At 39.4% G+C, this 22,921-nt stretch overlaps 1 protein-coding gene across 2 annotated transcripts in view; it reads left to right on the top strand.

The window, feature by feature from the left end:
* The first annotated feature begins 326 nt into the window (after nucleotides 1-326).
* Nucleotides 327-22,921, top strand: part of rbfox1 (RNA binding fox-1 homolog 1) — a 431,211-nt gene continuing 408,616 nt past the window's right edge. For both annotated transcript variants that reach the window (XM_068003706.1, XM_068003708.1), the window contains exon 1: nucleotides 327-530. In XM_068003706.1, the coding sequence (XP_067859807.1) occupies nucleotides 444-530 (87 nt within the window). In that variant the 5' untranslated portion in view covers nucleotides 327-443. The remainder of the gene's footprint in view (nucleotides 531-22,921) is intronic.

A 22,921-nucleotide genomic window follows, 5' to 3' on the forward strand; every position in this document is an offset into this window, starting at 1 on the left:
TTACTTTTCAGAGTTGTGTGTGATTTACCCTTTCTGAATACATTTTCTTTCATGGATGTCTATAAGGTAGCAAGGGACTTGGAAGCTGAGTGCCTGGAGTTCAGGTCACTTGCTTAGTATCTATTTAAAAAATCAGTATAGAGCAGTCAGCTGATCATGTGATTGAACCAGTCCAGAAATACCATCTTCCTTTTTGGTACTCCTGGCTTTGCAGCTGCTGTTTGTCTCTATCTGGGACTCTTCAAGGAATTTTTAACATTAGTACTTGCTGACTCAAAGATTTTCTGCTTACTTCTCTAACTCATAGGCCTGTAGTAACTAACTCTGATCTGGCTCTGTGGTTTGGGAGGACCCAGGGCACAAACATATGTTTTTTTTTCCTCACTTGTGTTAACCTTCACTTGATGTATCTAGTGTGAGTGCCAGAAAAAGGCCGTGATACAATGCTGTCATCGCAAGGAGTGCTGCTGCATCCCTACGGATTTTCCACGATTCTGCCGACAGCCCAATACTTCACTGGAGTTGTTCAGGTAATGCAAGGCCGCTTCCAACAAGAAACTTAACGCCAGTGCACTTAGAGTAATAATTGGAATTTTTATGGTTGAGAAGGCAAACACTTTTAATACAGGCAAAACCCCTCATGTAGTCAATGGAAGACAGTAGGAAATCAAAAAGATGGATCACCCTAATCTATGTATTGACATCTCTCATGGCTGAATAAATGGTGTAGTTGAGCTATATTCGCTGGTATTGATCTGCCCGCTGCTTAACATTCATGCCTTCACTTCTTGAGGTTGACCACAGGGCAGGGGATTTGCCATCCATCCCCAGCTTACAAAGGGACTCAGCACTCTCATAGCAGAACAGTAGGCAAAGTAACTTATCATGATATGGCTTAGAGTTAAGTGCTGTAGTGTAGGGAATAAGAGAAACATTGAAAAATCCATAGCAGCTCTTATGGGGACTTTTGACAGTAACGGAATTGTGTTTTAAAGGTTATTGGGAATTCAAAAACTATATGGCATCTTGGTTGCACTGTTTTATAGATCAGTTTGACTTATCAATAAGGTATATTTCCTATTTTATATTGCAAGAGACATTTCTTTCATAAGACGGGATTATTGCGTGATTTAATGATCGCCCAGACTCTCTCTGTGGTATGTGACAATATTATTAAATGGAAGTGGAATTGAAATAATGCTTGGGATATTAGCACTGACACGTGCTGGCCCTTACCTTCAACAAAATTAGTTTTTAGTCCGGCATTGCAATGAATATTTATGTCAACAAAAGGAAGGCTGTTCATACTTAACTTAATCCAATTCTGAAATGCATAACAAGGAACATTACCTGCTACTATTAATCTGTGCCTCATACTGGCTATTAATTGATTTAATTAAAATTAGCATTTGTTTTGGTATGGGACAACAATATTGCAAATATTATAATTTTTTATAGGAAAAAACATTTCCATACCTTTGGTTGACTTGAATATGTTATATCTGCTCATAAATGATTTAAAATGAAGACAAAGCAGCTACTATTGAGCATGTAATACAGCAGTGGTGTCAGTAGCAGTGAAGTTTTTTTTACATTGAAATGGCCAGTGTCTGTATAATATAGATCCAAACTGGAGTACATTTCTATTTATTTGTGCTGATGCTGAGGTACTTCTGGTCAGCTCAAAGGTAACTAGGAGTCTGCATTTTAATCCATTTCTTTTGACCATGCAGAAATCCAGCCAATTTAGAGTGGCTGGAATGCTTGATATTCCAAAGCTGCTCACCGTTTCCTTCATTTAAATCTTTACTTGATGTAAGACAGAGGTGTATAAAGCAGAAATGTATTGATCAATTGAAAGCTATTATTAATATTGAAAGCTAGGTACACTTCCTGGCACCAGTAAGTAGAAGCTGTTTCTCATGCAGGAGGGAACATTAACAAAGTTTGACGTGTTCCGCAGTCTTCCATATCTTTTCCAATTTTTGGATGAAGGTCACATGTTTGTGTCCAACCGTCTGCTGCCATTCCAGCCAGTAAATGATTGCACCAAATCACACCTTCTGTGCTATGCTGATTGATGCTGAAATTGCTTTTGAAAGTTCTCATAAGTTCCTTTTATAGATTAAGTGCCGCGGTACGAAAAATAACTGCACAGCTGAATCTGGTGAATGTAATCAGGTTTAATGGACTTGGGAGCTTGTTGGGAATTAAATAACTATTGATTTGTTGGAATGTTACTGTCATTACAAAATGCCAGTATACGGACATTATCCAACAGATTGAATTGTTGTAGCGGCTTTTAAATTTCAGGAGCCTTGGCTTAACCCAGTGGCAACGCTATTTTGCCTGGCTGCTATGAATTATTCAAATACATTTTCAAAAATCTGATGAACAAGCTAGAAAATACATCCATTATGGAAAACAGCACTAGATAGAACCTGATTGATAAATATATTATCAAATCAGGAGTAGAAAATAAAGTTTAAGATTTTTAAATTATAGCTACATTGTAAAAATTAGTAAGGAGATGTCAAAATTTCAATGGGTCTTAATTTGTCAGAGACATTCCCCTTTATCTACCGACACGACACCTATAATTTATACTTCAAAATAAAACTGACAGATTCTTCTTCGCATTCTAATCTATCTTTTCTAATTAGTCTATAATATAGATTTGGAATTTTGAACTTGAGTTTGGTCAGGAGTCAGTTCTTGTGCTGATTTTTTCAAGTGCAAAGCTGTATTCAGCAGATCCCTCCCTGGTCAATATCTTAGTACTACTGAGTGATAGCTGGATACTCCACTGGTTGTGAACTCCCCACTAGCTGTGAATTTGAACCTATAGCTGAGAACTCAATCTCACAATGACGACAACTTTATTGCACAGATTTGAAGTTTTGAAACTATAAAATGTTGGTTCTTCAAGCCCCAACTTTCAATAGTTTGGGCATTTACCTAAAGCAGATAGTTAAGGTTACAGTTTTGCAGATTGTCTTTCCTTTTTCACATGACATTATTCTGATAGAAACATATTGAGCTGTTTGTCAGTTTAAAAAAAACTCCTCATACATATTAATGTCAGTCACTGTTTAAAAATGTTCGCTCTATTTTTTTTAAAAGCATGCTTTTGATAGCTCATGTGATACATTTTTCAAGGGGATAGGCAATATGATCTAAATGGTACAATTTTAAATGGGGTGCAGGAACAGAGAGTCCTGAGGATGTACGTACACAAATCTTTGAAAGTGGCATGACAAGTTGATAAGGTTGATTTAAAAAAAAACCTTACTATTTATAAATAGTGGCGTAAAGTGCCAAAGCAAGGGACTTATGCTGAACCTTTATAAACCACTGTTTAGGCCTCATCTGAAGTATTGTGTCCAATTCAGGGCACCACACTTTAAGAAGCATGGCATGGCCTTGTAGAGGGTGCAGAGGAGATTTATCAGAATGATACCATGGATGAGGGACTTCACTTATGCGGAGAGACTAGAGAAGCTGGGATTGTTCTCCTCAGAACAGAGAAGGTTAAGGGGAGATTTAATATATGTGTTCAAAATTTAGAGAGGTTTTGATAGGGTAAATATGGAGAAACTGTTTCCACTGGCAGGAGGGTTGGTAATCAAAGGACGTGGATGGCAAAAGAACGAGAGTGGAGATGAGGAGAAATCTTTTTATGCAGCGAGTTGATATGATCTGGAATGCACTGCCTGCGAGGGTGCTGGAAGCAGATTCAATAGTAACTTACAAAAGTGAATTGGATATATACTTGAAGGGGAAAAAATTGCAGGGCTATGGGGAAAGAGCAGGGGAGAGGGACTAATTGGATTGCTCTATCGAAGAGCCAGCACAGGCATGGTGGGCCAAATGGCCTCCATCTGTGCTGTATGATTTTATGATTCTATGTATTTCGAATTCCACTATGAAAATAATTGATTTCACTAATTATATAAACTTAGGGAACAGATGTCATGTTATAATAATCATCATAATCCACTTGCAAGGTCTTTCAATCCCAGAGATTGTATTCTCTGTTTCAGATATGGAAGCAAAGCTTAAAAGATAATGGGAAATACTGCACCAACTTTTGTAAAATTTAGGTTTTAAGTGAATGTCAACTCTCTATTGTAAAACAAGCTGTCGTGTTGGTCCACTAGATAGACTAGGGAAAATATATAAAAGTACATATGTGACAACTTTTTACTGAATCATAGTATCAGAGTAGGTACAGTACAGGAGGAGGTCATTCAGCCCTTCATGCTTGTGCTGATATTCAATTAGTCTCATTTTCCTGCTCTTTCCGCATAGCCCTGTAATGTTTTTCCCTTCAAGTATTTATTCAGTTCCCTTTTGAAAGTTATTATTGAATCTGCTTCCACCATCCTTTCAGGTAGCGCATTCCAGATCATTACAACTGGCTGCGAAAAAAATGTTTCCTCATGTCAGCTCTGGCATTTTTGCCAATCACCTTAAATCGGTATCTTTACCGACCTTTCTGCCACTGGAAACAGTTTTGCCTCATTTACTCTATCAAAAGTGTTTTTGATTTTGAACACCTTTTACAAATCTCCCCTTAACCTTGTTTGTTCTAAGGAGAAAATTTCTCCAGACTCTTCCACAGTCCCTCATCCTTGGTACCATTCTGGTAAATCTCTTCTGCATCCTCTCTCAGGCCTTGACATCCTTTCAAAAGTGTGGTGCCCAGAATTGAACACAATACTCCAGCTGAGGCCTAAGCAGTGTTTTATAAAGGTTTAGGATAACTTCCTTCCTTTTGTACTCTATGCACAAATTTTATTAATAAAGCCCATATGCTTTTTTAACAGCCGTCTCAACTTGTCCTGCCACCTTCAAATATTTGTGTATGTGCACCCCCAGGTCTCTTTGTTCCTGCACCTTCTTTGAAATTGTACTATTTAGTTTATATTGCCTCTCCTCATTCTTCCTACCAAAATGTATCACTTCATACTTCTCTGCGTTAAATTTCATCTGCTCATTTCACCAGTCTGTCGATGTTCTCCTGAAGTCTGTTACAATCCTTTACATTGTTTACTACATTTTCGAGATTTGTGCCGTCTGCAAACTTTGGAATTATACCCTCTACATCCAAGTCCAGGTCAATAATATATATCAAAAAGAGCAGTGGTCCTAATACTGACCCCTGGGGAATATCACTATTTACTTCCCTCCAGTCTGAAAAACAACCATTCACCACTACTCTGCTTTCTGTCCCTTAGCCAATTTTGTATCCACACTGCCCTTTAATCCCATGGGCTTTAATTTTGCTAACAAGTCTATTATGTGGTTCTTTATCAAATGCCTTTATGAAAAGTCCATATACACAACACCAACCGCACTACCCTCATCAACCCCACTCCAGGCAAACACTGCTGACATGTGGCATAAAGCAATGAGATGAGCAACCAGTCAATCTGATTGGTGCTGTTGGTTTAGGAAGGAATGTTGAACAAGAGACCAAAAGATCTTCTTTAACTTTTTACATCCACCTAAACAAATCGATGAGACTTCAGTTTTACAGGACAATTCGAAGGAAAAATTTAAAATATTTTCTGCAGATATGTTAATTGAACACATTAAATATTCAGAAGTGAGATATGGTATGATATAAAACAGAGACTCCTCCCACTCTTCGGCCTCAACATCCTGAATATCAGAAGAGTACTTTGTGCAGTACATCCTATGTTCCGATGTACAGCAGTGTGACATTTCCATTTCATTCCTTGCTAGATTTTTGGCCATTATGAATAAGATGCTGAACGACTGCTGATTTTTAGGGTCGTTTTCAGTCAACTTATTGACAACTGAATTGAGACTATCAAACTCATTTCATATAAGGTCCATTAATGGCTATCAGAAACAAGATGCTTGTTTTAAATTTTAAAATTGAAGCGTGGCCTGATGAAGTCTTGTTCTGCACATGCGCTCACACACACACACATATATACGCCCCTCCTTTAGGAGATACATCCGATATGGCTTTACCTCACTGCCATATCCCCTCCCAACCCAGACACACTATGCTTTTTCTGTATTTAAATCCTCAAACATACACAATTATTATTATTTTATATGATTTATATCTACTGAAACATTCTTCTCAAATTGTAAAGTTTTGAAAGAAGCTTCATTACCTGGATTGGACTATACTGAAGCTTCCTTATGTTAATCATTGGAAAAACACAGGTTGTTCAGTGTTATCCTAGTGGTGTGTGTCTGCCTGGGTTGATCATTTTTATTGTTTAAAATTATCGCAGTACAAGAAAAGGTGAAGTGACAATATCATGGTGTATCCAATCGCATTACTTATATAGTGTTGACAAGTCCACTTTATCTGAGTTACAATACTCCTTTAATAATTCACTGACAAACCATTTACAGTAAAAGAGCCAAAACCTAATGCATTTGGGGAAATTGGTATGCGTAGGGTTTGTCTGCTATTACAGCCACTAAATATCTCTGTTCTTACAGCTGAACTTTGTTTTGCAATTATAAAAATAAACTAAAATTTGTTTGGCAGTTTCTTCGTGCTGACTGATAATGTTCTAATCAGGGAAAGTTAGTGCTGGGGCCATGGCCTAGCAAACAATGGGAAGTAATTAGAACAGCTCAATACAGAGGAGACTGAAGCAGGTAAATGTAGATTAGGCAGAAAATTTGCAAAATCATTCACACCTAACTAGTAAGCATAACGTTTAGAATGCATCCTTTGTCTAAGTTGTTTCATGGTTATTTCTACTTAAACATGTATTAATAAAGCAGTAAAATAACTAATGAAGTACTGTTATAGAATTCAAGACTATTGTAAAATTTGAAAAAAAAACAATGACAGGAGAATGGGAATAATTGCAGGTGTGAACTTTCAATTCACAACAGAAGGATAAGGGACTTTTTTTTTGCATGAGCAAATGGTTTGGTGAAGAGGTAAATAAAAATGCAACTAGAACTTTTCATTGTGAAGACTAGTTTGTGATATAAGGGTAAAGTCAGCAGAATTGATGGTTCTGAAATGCAGTCTTTGCCAGCCAAAGTTGTGTTTCATGGGGCTTTTCTAGTGAAGTCATTTTCTGTACAGTTCAGGGCTGGGAAGGGTACAAAAGAAGACAGATGGTTTCCCACAGAATTGCCCTGCAGCTCTTTCATCTCTCATCTAACTATTAATTCATCTGTTCGGATGGATACATTCGTGCATGTAACCAAGATGAATATTAATGAGATTTTTAATAACCCTGTACATTTGCATTCTTAGTAATTCTTACATGGTTCTAGCTGATTAAAATGAATAATTTACATAATTAACATATGGTTATACTGTTGCCTTTAATATGCTGATTATCTCAACACTTTGGTCTAAAGTCAATTGGATTCTGAAAACTTAATGATTGTTTGAAGTTAGAATGGTTTATTCCAATGAGATTGGCAAATATTTGCTGTGGGGCTCCATTATAAGGGAAATAGCCATCCAAAACTTCTTTTCGTGTTTTGTCAAATATTACTTCATTTATTCTAATCAATGTGAGGATGAATATTCCAGTGGTCATGACAGAATACATTGCATGGAGTGTGACTTTATGTTCTACTGATGTTTGATATTTAGATACCGTTACCAGTGATTAATCTGTTTTAGACATGATTGCTGAGGAGAACAGAGTCTTCTTTATGCACAACTGGCTGGAGGTCAACCAGAAAAGGAGGTAAATGGTTGCCATTGGATTCCTGGAATGAATATCAATGAATTTCAACCTCTAATGATTATGATGGTATTTTTGCATCACCAGCAAAAGATTTTCAAGGCTTTTAGCACTGCATCTTAAAGCAGTGTTTACCTTATACTTTATATCTTTCTAGATGTACAACATCATGAACCTGCAACAGTTTGAAAATTATGACTTTTTCTGCCTTTGCGTCAATTGAAATTTGTATTTAAATTTTATGCGGCTCAAGCATAAAGGTTTTTATCAAACAGGTTGTAAAAAATAAGAGGACTTCTTAAGTTCCAATAGTGTCAGAATGGAACAGGCATTGTATCTTTCTTTCAGAGCCTTTTGGGATTTGTTTTTGTTGTTATGGTACAGGTGACAGTTGGATGCTCTGTATTGTCTGGCACTTAAATGGAAAATATGGGAAACAAATTTATATACTTCCTCTTTATTTACGGGAGAATTCTAGACAACTTGTGTCCTCAGGGGTCAGTTGAGGAAAAGAAGTAGTCCGTTGACTGTTGCCACTTTATGGTGTTAATCCTTTATTCTTTCCTTTTAATGAATGCTGGATCTTGGACAGGATATGGCCCCAAACACAGCGCTTGAGCAAACCTTAATCTTTAATAAGCTGTGGTGCAAGTCTATAACTGTCACAGGATGACGGAAGAGTGGTGCTTTCTGCCTGCCTGCTTGGAATATGAAAACACAGTTCTTTAGCGGAGAAGAAATGTCACTTTTCCCTGTTACTTATTGTGTCTACGATTGATTAAAAACAGACACTATTTAGGATCACTTGCAATTAGAAAGGCTTCGGTTTTGAGGCTGAATTAGCAGCGATCTTAAAAAAATACATATTTTTCCAGTTTCCTTCCAATGTGTAAATCCATATGGTTATGGAGTACTTTATTGCAGTGAAAAATTCCTCACAACTGCTTGAAACAAAGTAACTAATTGTACGTATTATTTTCACATGTGAATAATAATAGTCTAGGTCATCCTGAATGAAATTGATGATAAATATATACACATAATTTTATCTATTGAACTTGTTTGTAATTGGATAGCACTCATTTGTATTATAAATTCCGTTCTAGTATAATGTTAAAGCATCTGAAGCACTTTGAGAAAAGTTTGTGAATGGATCACTTTTTTCTTATGAATAACAATGAATATTTTAATCCATTATTTTAAAGCAGCTTGTTTGCTGTTAGGATTGTTGTTCTCTTCGGGACAATTTTGTCTTAGTCAAATCAAGTGGGTTTTTTAAACTGTAGGACATCCTGTTTTAACTGTGCAGTATGTCTTTTATCTAATATTGAAACAATGTAAATGGATAGCGAGTATTAACTATTTGATCTAATGTTAACTTTTGGGGGAGAAAAGTTAATCATAAATGAAAGGTACTGCATGAGCAAGCTGATCTATAGAGCTATTTAGCTTGTTAAGATTCTCTGTATATTTGGGGATTGGCATTTCAGGGGTCAGAATTTTGAGTTGGTGCAGTCAAGGGGAAGATTCGTGAGGGGAAATATCAGCACTAACAGCAAATGCTGTGGTATTTGAAAATCAGGACTGATGTTATCAGGATGAATAATTATTAAAAACAAGGATCTGTATTTTTCAATTGGCAAAAATATAGCTCTCCTTTTTACATTCACAGGCAGCCATTGCTTGACAGCAGAAGTAGATTAATCTGATCATTTAAAATATACACAATAATGTATATGTCTAAAATATAAAACCTATATAATATATTTTAAAGGACTTTTCTATCATAATCTATAATAAATATATACCAATTAGTTAAAGCATTACAACCTGTACATACAGATTCAACTTTTCAAAGTAAAGGCTTCATACCTAAAATCTTGAAGTTCATGAAGGGGAAGGCCGCCAAGTCATCTTCCCCTTAGGTGGTCCCTGGGACTGGTGTCTATCCGTCTGTTCAGTGTAAGGTATTTCACATATACTCTCAGCTCCATATTTAAAACACTAACATAAATGTGCAAGTTTTCAAAGTAATGAAATTGTGACATTAACCTCCTTTCTTGTCCCATTGTTGAATGAATTCAGCCCAGCTGGGACAGTGGAGACTATACCCCATCATAGTTGAGATTGAAAACCACATTCATTAATCCAACCTTGATTAAAATATTTTTGCACTTTACTCATGATCCCTGATTACTACAAATTGCTTGAATGAAAGTAGTTTAATATTGGATAACATAGTAATTCAATAGCACAGCAAAGTTGTGTTTGTAGTCTGAACAAACTGTCTAGTTGACTTGGCAGGTATATTCTGCATTCATAATGCCTCCTTATTAGTCACACTAATTATGAATTCTGCAACAACCCTGTATCATTTATCTACTTTGCAGTTAATTTTGAATGGTCATAAGTTTAATCCTCATCAATTGACTGCAGTTCTGAAGTGCTGACATAAAATAATTCAACAATGATTCCTCATTAACTATTATAACAGAAGCATTTTGGATCCTAGGGCTGCCCAGTGTCTGTGAACAAAGAATTCTGTTCATTTGAGGCCAAAATGTAATTTTTGCAAGAATGTTAAATGTATAGTTAGAGTAACATTATAACACACTACATAATATAGAATGAAATAAGTACTTTTTAATAAATTCTCACTAAAAATGATGGCCTTGTGGCTGAGCAGCAATAATGTACATACATATATAAATGCACTGTACTACAGAATTAATAAGAAAGCACTGGACCAAAGGAGAAGATTATCAGTGCAGCGTGCTGTTCTCCATTTCCCGAATGTCGTTGGCATTCAATCCTGTATCTCTGAAATTAAATAAATATTTGAAAATCATTTGCCATCTATTTTGTTGGCATTTCAGAAGGCACTTCTGGCATTTCTATATTTGAAGGCAGTTCTTCTTGTCAGCTTAGTGGTTGCTAAGTCTAATTGTGTATGCAGCCTGTCTTTTGAGGATGTTCTTAGTTGAGTTGAGGTATCCTCACTTATGTTTCAAAGTATGTGATTCAGTCAACTTGGATACAGCATTTCACACAGGTATGGTAGATTTTCCAACATATGTGGTGTATTTCTATACTATCTTTGTAAGAAAGTGTGTGTGTGTGTATTATTTTAATGTGTTTAAGTTTTGACAAAGAATAGCCAGGCAAAGATTCTTGCTGCTCCGAACACCTTGAGAATCAGCCTGCAATGCTGTCAGTAGTGTCACTACTAGCACATTCCGGTTGATAAAGCTTCACTTCTCATTCATTCATTTTAATGAGAGATTGAACAGTTTTTATTCTGTTACCAATGTCAGGCTTTTGCAGGATGATATTTTGGAGTATATGCATTTTTTTCTTTGATAATGTGATATGCAAATAATCTTTCTAAAATTGCTTGAGTTCCAAGTCTAGTGAACAGGATGCTGTTGTTCAGTTGTTTGGTTTGATTATGGTAATGTGGTACTGCAGAAATCTGGAAGACATGCTCTAACAATGAGATCACTGCCTATGAAATTGATTTATTACCTATAGATCCTTCTAAAGTCTGTGTTTAATATTGACATGCAATATTTATATATAAAATTATATTGTGATGCAATATAATGTAGTAAAATTATTGTATATAAGATCTTTTCATACCAGTAACATAATTGTAAGGGATCTTATGTTATGAAAGACCCCCTAGGCCAGTAATGACCACAAACTGATGCTGTAGCTTCTTTTCTCACTGCTGGAGTTGGCACTATAATTGTACATTTCTGTGTTTTGTTATGTTAAGTGGAGGCATCTTTGAAATTGCCAGCATTGTGAGAGCAGTCTTACAAGCATTCTGGTGGCTTATTGTTGAATCCCTGAGCCTTGCACACACTTGTACTTTAGCTATTGGTAGGACTGTCTCCATATAACGGCACCTGATGTTGGTGAGGTTTTTGATTGGCTAACTGGCCATGTTTAATTGAATTATTAGCATTAGAATGTTTATTTAATGCCTGTGGCCCACAATGACTGGCAATGATATTGTTTCAACTTATTCGAGTTGTAAATAGACTCATTACACAAAAAAATGTAAGTTATTTATCCCCTTTGTATTTCAGGAAATGTTATCCCTGTCTTAAACCAGAATATGCAAACTGTTTTCCTCTAATGTTGCACCTCCATTATCAGGTATCTATTGTATGCTTCCATTTGTGACATCACATTGCCATTAATCTTCATTACTCATAGTTTCCTCAGTTATGCAGTCATTTCACCGCAGACACAATGCTCACATATTTTGTGAATGAAAAATTGACCTGGTGGGTGTAATTATCTGAAATAATGGATCACAGACGTATATGGGACCCTTTAGTGGTTTAGGGTTTGTTCGTATGAAGGTCTGAAAACCAACTTGAGACTGCCCATACTTCTAAAGACACTCATTATCATCTATGTCATACCCTTTTGGCATTTTACATTTCTTATAAACTATAAACTTTCTGAATTTGAGGCATTCCATAAATATCTAAGTAAGAACTGTTCTAATTTCTACATAACACATAGATCTACCTGCTAGAGTGGTGAAAAAAAGTGACTTAAGTACTTCCCATACCACAATTCTGAGAACCCACAATGATAACTCAAAACTAACAGCTCCAGAAAAAAAGTTTATTTAGTTATGCACTTGCTTTGTACTATTTAGTATCCAAGTGATAAAACTGGAAGCCACTAAAAATAAAACACAATTGAAAATGTCATCTGCCAGTCAATAAAATAATAGCCTATATAAGACAAAGGCTGACAACCGAAGCAGATTTTAGCTCAGTATAGGTATGCAAATAATAACAAGATTTTCACCACGTATAATGTTTAAGAACAGCTGATCTATCAATATTCTTTATAAATAACACAATATCCTTCCCAAATATGTAGCTTTTCTTCTGACCAGCATATCCAGAGTCGGATATGCTGGTCAGAAGGAATCCAGTAGGAATCTTGCCAATACTCTTTGAGATATTTAATATATTCCGAGTTTTTATATTTGTTCTTTTAATCCGTTAGCTGGGCAGCCATAAGTTCTTTGTCAGCATATAGGTTGAACAAAAACTTGTTGGCCTAGCTTTTCCACTATTGGTGCACTGGGGATAAAGTGGAAAATTGGGAGGGAAGGGTCAGAAATAAATGCAGGGGCTTGCATTGCTAGGAATCTGTTCCCAAGTAGATGTTCCTGGATTCCCGGCCTCTGGTATGTTCATCCTAAGAAGTGCCTGCCTACCAATGGATGCAGTGATGCTAAAGTGTCCTAATGACACCACTCACCAAGACTTCTGTTTTTCCACCTTTTTGGGTACCAAAATGAAGAGCTCCTCTCTATAAAATAGGCATCCCTCAAGTTAATTGTATCCATTTATAAGAGAGTATGGGTGTAATGTGGAGCTCTGTGAGTAAAGGCTTGGAAGCAACTGAAGACTAGTCTCTAGTATTCTATCCTTCACCACCTGGCTATCCCATTTATAACATGGTAGCAGAGGATGGTTGCCTAAAGGTTGGAAAGTACGATTATTTTTGGACTTAAAACAAAACTTGAAAGCCTAGTGGCCATCGTGGAAAATGGCAGAAACCAAGTTTAAATCGACGAGGTATAATTTCCCTCCAATGTTCTCGGAGTTTGAACCGTATGACCAGTGGAAGAATGAGGTTGATATGTGGACATGGGTTACTACTCTACCAAAGAGAAAACAAGGCATGGCCTTGGCGTTGTCGCTTCCTGAATGAAGTAAAATCAGAAGTATGGTATTTTCTGAGATGGATACAGATTTTATGAATAATGATGAAGGTTATACCTTTCTAATAGAATTTCTGGATCAAATCGACAAGAAAGATGACCTGGTAAGTGCCAATGAGACCTGATCAGCATTTGATAGATTTTGGAAAATGGACGGTCATTCAATGGAAGAGTATATCATGGACTTTAACAAATTGTACAAAAGGTTGACAAAGTTCCAATTGGGAATCCCTGGATCGGTACTGGAGTTTAAATTACTAGATCGTGCTAAGGTGTCTCATATGGACAGGCAACTGGTCCTAACTGGCGTCCAGTTCTTGGAAAAGGAGATGCTGTTGGATCAAATGTGTGCTATCTTAAAAAAAAATTCCTGGGGCAACAGTCATTCCCTTCAGCCTTCCTGGAACAAATGGGGTCTTCCGCTGTGAGACAAAGAATGGAAGATTCGATGGTTACCAGGTTTTGAAATGTTCCAAATACTAAATGCAGGTGCCAGTCCAGGTTTCAAGATTTTCAAGAGACCGGACGTAGCCATCGATATGATGGAAGGATTAAAGACAGCCAAATTGGTGATGAAAGCAGGTACAGCAAATCCAGTTATATCAACAGAAGGCAAAATTGGGACAGTAATAATGGGCGAATAAATCCCAGTAATATCCAAGGAAAAATCAGTAGATGCTTTAGATGTGACTAAGTATCATTATGAGGCGAATTGCCCAGAGCGAAGATGCAGGGTCTTTGAAATGACACATGAAGAAAATAGTTCTTTGGAAGAGGATAAAAGTAACAAGGAAGAGATTGAAGATAATGATGAATATGAACAGATTATACTGGTCACCAGGAGTTTTAATCCTGTGATGAATGTATTAGTCGTGGATTCCTTTAATTGTGCGGTGATAGATAGTGCATGTACTTCAACTGTATGTGAGGTAGATTTTGGTTAAAATGTTATCTTGATTCACTAAGTAGTGAGGATTGATGCAAAGTTAAGGAATATAAAAATTCTACATGCTTTAAGTTTGGAGATGACAACATCTTGAGGTCACTCAAGAGAGTGGTAATTCCATGTAAGATAGCTGGAGTAAGCCATTTTATAAGTACGGATGCAGTCTCCAGTGAGATACCTATGCTTTTGGGTAAACCCTTCATGAAAAAGGCAAAAATGAAACTTGATATGGAACACGATGAGGCAATCATTTTTGGGAAATTGGATAATTTGCAGTTTACCCAGTCAGGGCATTATTCTATCCCTTAAAACCTGATGTTTCTCATCAGTGCATTAGGCAAGTATTAATGGCATCAGGTGATAAGGATATGAGAGAAAAAAAACCAAATTGTCTTGAAGTTACATAGGCAATTTGTCAACCCTACTTGTCAACATTTAAAGATCCTTCGAAAAGATGCAGGTGTGGTTGATGAGGAATATACGAGACTCAAAGAAGAAATTAGTGAGAACTGTGAAATCTGTAAGAAGCATAGAAGGGTGCCCCCACATCCTATTGTAAGTGTTCGATTAGCATGTGACTTTAATGAGGTAGCTGCCATGATCTAAAGTTATGGGACAAAGACAGAAATGTTTTCATCTTACATTTTATTGACCTGGCTACGAGATCTAGTATTTCTACACTAATATATAGTAAGGAGAAGAAGGTTATTCCAGATAAAATTATGGAAAAAATGAATAGGGACTGGGCTTGAGACACCAGTAAAGTTTTTGACTGATAATGGAGGTGAATTCGCTAACACGGAGTTCAGAGATATGTGTGAGAATATAAATATAATTGTCATGAATACAGCAGCTGAGAGCCCTTTTAGCAATGGCCTTTGTGAAAGGAATCATGCTGTGATTGAGAGCATGGTGCATAAAATTTTGGCTGATCGAACAGAGTGTAAATTGTCAACTGCCCTAGCATGGGTAGTTCATGCAAAGAATTCTCTTCAGATGGTTGGAGGATATAATCCCTATCAACTAGTCTATGGGCGCAATCCCAAATTATCTTCTATTCTTGATGATAATCCTTCTGCTAGAGATGTTGCTACAAAATAGTGTCATTTTTTCTGAGCATTTAAATGCTATGCATGCAAGGAGTCAGGCTTTTATCAAGACTGAGGTATCAGAGGTATTCGACCACCTCAGATAGAGTTCAATTCAGGATATTTGGTATACTATAAAAGACAGGGTCATAGAGACCGGAAAGGCCCTTGTAAGGTAATAGGTCGTGATGGTAAAACAGTAATTGTCCAACATGGCAATTGAACTGTTAAGGTTCATTCCTCATGATTAATTGGAATTAATTATAAAATCTCAGACTCTAAGCAGTTGATAGAAGTAAATAAGGCATCTTGTGCCTCAGATGTTCATGATTCTTTTGATGAGGCTCCTGAGGTACAGACTGAGGTAGATCAAGGGCTGGACAGTGGTAATGTCAGTGATCAAGAAACACAAGCTATCACATCCATAGAACAATTGCCCAAAGTGGGTACACGGGTGACATATGTTCCAGAGGGGACTAATGAATGGACAATTTTGGGACGTGCAGGCAAAGCTACTGGTAGGTTTAAATTTTGGTTGAATGTTCAGGATGATGGCCATGCAGCGAGGTCCATGGACTGGCAGAATGGGGTAAAAGAGTGGAGAGTACAAAAGCAGAGTATAAGTAGTGATAGGGCGTCCGGAAGTGAATCTCATGTCAGAAAACGATCAGGAACTGGAGATAAAAGAGGGAGATCTCACAATAGTAGTCCCTACAGACATAAAAGGGGAAGTAGAAGATGTAGCTTGACTAGGTCAGACAATGAAACACAGACCACAGAACAGTCACAAAACAGAACTAGGAGCAGAAGTCCTTGTGATCATGAAGTTTTGGTGGCTGCTAATAAACTTGAGGATAAATGAGTAAGAGAGGCAAAACAAATGGAGTTAGGAATTTAGAGTGTATTCTGAGGTAACAGATAAGGGTCAACCCGCTTTGTCACATAGATTGGTTTGCACTGAAAAAGTCCTTGCAGATGGGACTTCTAAGGTGAGGTTGGTAGCTAGGGATTTTGAAGAGAAACTGGGTGATACAGATGTTTGAGTGTATTCTCCCACTGCTGGGAAGGTAATCTTAAAAAATCTTTTTGTCTCTTTTGGCAACATATTCATGAGAGTGTTACTCCCGTCCCAGCGAATCGTACTCGGTCATCACAGAAAGGTGATATTATATCGAAAGAAGAGACAGAGCAATTACGAAACTTGATTGGTCAGTTGAACTGGTTGTGCACTCAGACTAGACCAGATGCTATTTTGATGTGTTGGAGTTAAGTACTTCAATGAAACACTCCATAGTAGAGAATTTTTTAAGGGCAAATAAAACATTATGAAAATTAAATATAGGTGAATGCATACTTAAGTTCCCATCCTTAGGTGACCCAAAGAAAATGAAGCTAGTTATCTTTAGCGATGCTTCACATGCTAATCTTCCTGATGGGTATTATAGTGCAGCTGGTTTCATTGTGTTTCTTATGGGCGAGGATGGAAAATGTTGTCCTTTAGCTTGGAAAGCTAAGAAAATAAAAAAAGGTTGTTAAAAGTACTCTGGCTACTGAAACACTGGCTCTTGTCGATGCAGTGGATATGGGATTCTATTTGGCAAATATCTTGGGTGAAATCCTGTGCAATGGGAGTTCTGAAGATAGTATATCCATTGAATGTTATGTAGACAATCGTTCATTGTGGGATAATGTACACTCGATGAAAAATATTAGTGAGAAAAGATTACGGATTGACCTTGCTGGCTTGAAACAAATGCTGGAGAGAAAGGATATCTCCAAAATTAAATGAGTGGATACAAGCTATCAACTGTTGGATTGATTTAATAAAAGAAGTACATGTATGAAGAAATTATTACTGGTCCTGGAGAAGGATTGCCTTACAATGTAATGCTTTGAATAGTATAAGTTGTACAGAGTATGGAAGTTTTTGATTTTTGAAATTTTTGTTTGTATTGTATATATAAAGTTTAATTTTTTTATTTAAAAAAAGAGAAGGGAATCTGTTAATTGTATCCATTAATAAGAGAGCTGATCTAGGGGGTGGTGTGGGTGTAATGTAGAGCTCTGTGAATAAAGGCTTGGAAGCAACTGAAGACTAGGCTCTCGTGTTCTATCCTTCGCCACCTGACGATCCCATTTATAACACCTCAGTTCCAAAAATCCAGTCAAAAGTGGAGCTTCTTACTGACGCATTCAACCACTTGGTTACTGTAAGAATACCTGCTCTGTTCTTGCATTATTGTATTTTTGAGAAGATCCAGTACTGTTCTTTGGTCTGGAGAAGAATATTTACTGACCATGCAACTGTAGCATGCTGGATACAGTTCTGCAAGCCATCTCTAGATACCCAACTGGCATCTCAGTGGAAGTGAAGGTGTTCAAGGGTAGGAAGATGTGGCAGTAACAGCCAGTGCCACCTTCCTCCACCTTGCTTCCACCACTGAATGTAAGATGTTTACCCCCTTCCTCCAAAATAACTCTTCCACTTCAACTGGACTTCAGCCAGCATGACCTCCAATTCACCCTCAGCAAAATTGGAAAACCTTCTTCTTCCTCTTTTCTTTGCCACCTTACAATCCTTCTTCAGGTTGTCGGCCTGCAAGATTTTAAACCCTGTCGCCACTGATCAATTCCTGCCCCCTCTGCAATCCTAGCCAATCTCTGGCAGATTTCCAGTGGGATTACGCCCATTAATATACAGAGAAAACACGGAGTCAGTGGCTCAGATCTGTGGTGGACCAAAGTGCCCACCTGTTTTATTTCTGTCAGTGCAATGGCCTCGTAGAAATCTGAGGCCGTTGATTGTTACTGTTAAGGTCTTTACTAGATTTATAGTTTGTCCTAAAGAATCTTATCAGATAGGTTACAGTTAATATAATTTATAGTTTGTTTTAAAGGATCTCTGAATAGTAGTTCCAGGATTTATGAATAGTATATTATAAAATATTTTGATCATGGTAGGAAATATTGAGAGGGGTAGAGGAAGTGAGAGACCTTGGAACACATGTGCACTGGTCCCTGAAGGTGGCAGTACAGGTAGATAAGGTTGTGAAGAAGGCATACGGAATGGTCTCCGTTATTAGCCAAGGTATAGAATACAAAAGCAGGGATGTAATGATGGAACTGTGTAAAACGCTGGTAAGGCCACAGCTGGAGTATTGTGCGCAGTTCTGGTCATCACATTACAGGAAGGACGTAATTGCTCTGGAGAGAGTGCAGAGAAGATTTACAAGAATGTTGCCAGGGCTTGAAAATTGCAGCTACGAGGAGAGATTGGATCAGCTGGGGTTGTTTTCTTTGGAGCAGAGGAGGCTGAGGGGTGACTTGAATGAGGTATACAAAATTATGAGGGGCCTAGATGGAGTAGACAGGAAGTACCTGTTTCCTCTAGCGGAGAGTTCAAGAACTAAAGGACATAGATTTAAGCTGATTGGCGGAAGGATTAGAGGGGACATGAGGAAAAACTTTTTTACCCAGAGGGTAGTGGGTGTATGGAACTCGCTGCCCGAATTGGTGGTAGAGGCAGGGACCCTCAACTCTTTCAAAAAGTACCTGGACCTGCACCTAACGTGCTGTAAGCTTCAGGGCTACGGACTGGGTGCTGGAAGGTAGGATTGGAATGGGAATCTGGTTGTTCTTCGAGCCGGCGCGCACACGATGGGCCGAATGGCCCCCTTCTGTGCTGTATCTTTTCTATGGTTCTATGAAAGCATTAGGATCGTTCTGGTGTGTTTTTTTTCTTCTTCTTTTCAAAATCTCTACAAAGGCATTTGATAGCTTGAAAAGGAGAAAGATCTCCTCATAGTTTCCATTAATTTTCAGTGCACTACTCAACTTTCACCACCATTGAAACACAACAGAAATTAATTCATTTATCAAAATTGTGATTTTCAGTTTTACTGTTGGTCTCTGAAATCTGTGGATCCAAGATTGCTTTCTAGATGCAGATAAAGTTTTTGTTGCAATAATTTGCAAAAATATTTGAATTCTATTATTTCAGTTTTATCAACAACTACAACTTGCATTTGGATAGTGTATAGCATTGTTAATGTAGAAAAAATGCCCCAAAGCACTTCACAGATGTGTTCGATCACTGTTTTTTATAAATACTAATGGATCTCCTATGGCGTTGCTCATAGGTAGTTTGAGGTGTGGATGGTTTCATGTTTGTTAACTGTACGTCTACTTTTACTCCCATCATGTCAATCATGGATAAGGCCATCTCTGATCACTTCCTTTTATCCCTCTCCATCCACATCCCCCTTCTCCCTCCCAACCTCACTTCCTTCTGTGTTTGTCCCTGGAAAAAATTCTCTCCCAATTCACTTACAACAGCACTTTCAAAATGCCAATTGTCTAGCCTTTGGCCCTCCATTCACCATGACATTTCCGCAGCTACAGACCTGCTCAATTACACCCTCACCTCCACTTTTGATCCCCTTGTCATCATTAAAACCATTTCTCTCTCTCACCCTGGTCATTCCCCCTAGTATGGTCCTCATTTCTGCTCCCTTAAGTCCAAGGGATGCAGACTTGAATGTTTATGGCAGACAACTGGTTTAGCTATTCATCACCAGATCTGGCTGGACCACAAAAAGCACTATCAGGTCCTGCTCTCCTCTGCTAAAACTGCTCACTATTCCAGGATTATCCTGGAATGCAAAGATTACCACCCCCCTTCTCTTCTCCACTATGAACCATCTTCTTAAACCCTTCTCCCCTGCCTCCTCCACCCTCACCTCCAACCTCACATGCAAGGAGCTCAAGGACTTTTTTGTCACTAAGATTGAGACCATCTGTTCAGCTGCCTCTGACGCTTCCCTCCCTTCCCCTAGCCCACCAATGAAACTTCCCCTATGGTTCCCTCATCCTGAACTTGCATCTTTCTCTAGTTTCTCTTGTTTCTCTCCTATCTCCCCTCATGCCTTCTCTGAGCTCATCTTGACCATGAGACCCACCTCCTGCTCCCTCAACCCTATTCCGACCAAACTGCTGACCACCCAGCTTCCCTTCCTGGCTGCCATGTTTGCTGATATTGTTAACTGTTCCCTCTCCTCAGCTCCTGCCCCCTTCCCTTCAAATCTGCCATCATCACCTCCCTCCTCAAAAAACCCACCCATGACCCCCTCTGTCCTTGCAAACTACCATCCCATTTCCAACCTCCCTTTCCTCTCCAAAGTCCTTGAACATGTTGTCGCCTCCCAAATCCGTGCCCATCTTTCCCGCAACTCCATGTTTGAATTCATCCGATCAGATTTCCTCCGCTGCCACAGCACTGAAACGGCCCTTATCAAAGTCACAAATAACATCCTATGTGACTGTAACAATGGTAAACTATCCTCCTCATCCTTCTTGACCTGCCTGCAACCTTTGATAAGGTTGACCACACCATCCTCCTCCAACACCTCTGCTCCGTCATCCACCTGGGTGGGACTGCGCTCGCCTGGTTCCATTCTTTTCTATTCAGTCATAGTCAGAGAATCACCTGCAATGGCTTCTCTTCCCACTCCCACACCATTACCTCTGGAGTCCTCCAGGGATCTATCCTTGGCCCCGTCCTATTTCTCATCTACATGCTGCCCTTCGGCGATATCATTCGAAAACATGTCAGGTTCCACATATAGGCTGGCGACACCCTGCTGTACCTCATCACCATCCCCCTTGACCCCTCCACTGTCTCTGATTTGTCACATTGCGTGTCTGACATCCAGTACTAGAAGACCGAAGCCATTGGCTTTAATCCCCATCACAAACTCTGTTTCCTCGCCATTGACCCCATCCCTCTCCCTGGCCACTGTCTGAGGCTGAACCAGATACTTCACAACCTTCGAATCCTGAGATCAGCTTCCGGCCACATAGCTACTCCATCACCAAGACTGCCTACTTCCACCTCCATAACATCGCCCGTCCCAACCCATGCCTCAGTTCATCTGGCAGGGGGGGGCTCCGAAAATCGGGGAATCCCGGAGCGGGTCGGGAGCCGGCTCCAACCCACCAACTTCTGGGTTCCCCACAGACGCGCCGATGTGCGCACGCAGACTCCGCATGTGGGACTCCCGCAGGCAATTAAAGCCAGCGGGGTGCCACTTTGAGAGTATTTACCTTGCTATTTCAGGTCATTAACAGACCTGATTAAGGGAATATGTAAGGAGGGGTGGGATTTTAGAAACAACTGGGACTGTTTCCCATACTGGGGGAAACACTCCAAGTTGAAATGGACATGTTGCAGCTATCAGCCTGTGGCAGCTGCAAAGGTCCATTTAACAGGTTGGGGGGGAGACCCTCACTCATTGCAGGAGGCCACTCTGTCACTTGGGACAAAGTTTGGCCTCCACCACCCTCCTCCTGACAAGAAAATTCACCAACTTGCACACTTACCCCGGGGTCCAGAGACATGTACCTACCTTGCGGACCCACTCAGATGTACATCTTCCGGATGGGGGCCGCCGTAGCTGCAGTCATGACCTCCTCAGAGGGCGAACAGCATTACCAGCCTCACCGGCCAAGCCGTCCACCTCTGACACGTGGAGCTCCACAACACAGTGCTGTGACACATCCACCTGCACAGCAGGAGGGAGGGCAACTGCAGAGAGAGATGCGTCGCAGGGGGCACTACCCTCGCCACAGGGTCCACAGACCGAGGCTCAGCTTCCTGGACCTCTCTGAGCAGCAGTGCACACGAATGCTCAGAGTCACTCGACATGTAGTCGTGGACATCTGCAGCCTCCTTCATGCCGAGCTGCTCCCGGCTGGCCCGAGCACCATCTTCTTACCTGTCGCTGTCAATGTCACCACTACCCTCAACAACTTCTCCTCCGCATCCTTCCAGGGTGCCACCGGGGACATCGCCGACGTCTCTCAGTCGTCTGCACAAAAGAGCCCTGCAAATACACCTACACCCACTCTGCAGTGACACAATGGGTGGCATCAGTTGTGGGTCTTCATTGTGATCCTCAGGAAAGGGCATTATTACACTAACCAGACAAGATTCGCAAAGACGTGGCAGTAGTGGTGACAATATAATATGTAATGTGAGTTGATCAGAAATTAAATATATGTAAGAACCATGACAAACCCTCAAACACCCTTGTGCATCCCCTTCATGCTCATGACACGTTTGCCTTATGCTTCCTACTGCACATATGTGATGCATGCCCTGTTGCTGCAGCACAGGTAGTGGCAGGTTGAGTGAGGCTGACTGTGAAAGAGATGCATGAGAGGGTGAGTATGAGATAGAGCCATGAGATTGTATGAGGATTGGGTTGAGTGGTAGTGGCGGGATGAGTACTGGCGAGGTGAGTAAGTGCAGGTAAGATGAGGATGAGGTTTGAGTGGGTGTGAGGGGTGATGTGACATAGTAGTGCTGGCAGTGCAGAAGGAGATGTGGGGTGGGGGCGGTGATGTGGCAGACGGA

The sequence above is a fragment of the Heptranchias perlo genome, chromosome 22 (assembly GCF_035084215.1).
Source record: "Heptranchias perlo isolate sHepPer1 chromosome 22, sHepPer1.hap1, whole genome shotgun sequence".
Classification (NCBI taxonomy): domain Eukaryota; kingdom Metazoa; phylum Chordata; class Chondrichthyes; order Hexanchiformes; family Hexanchidae; genus Heptranchias; species Heptranchias perlo.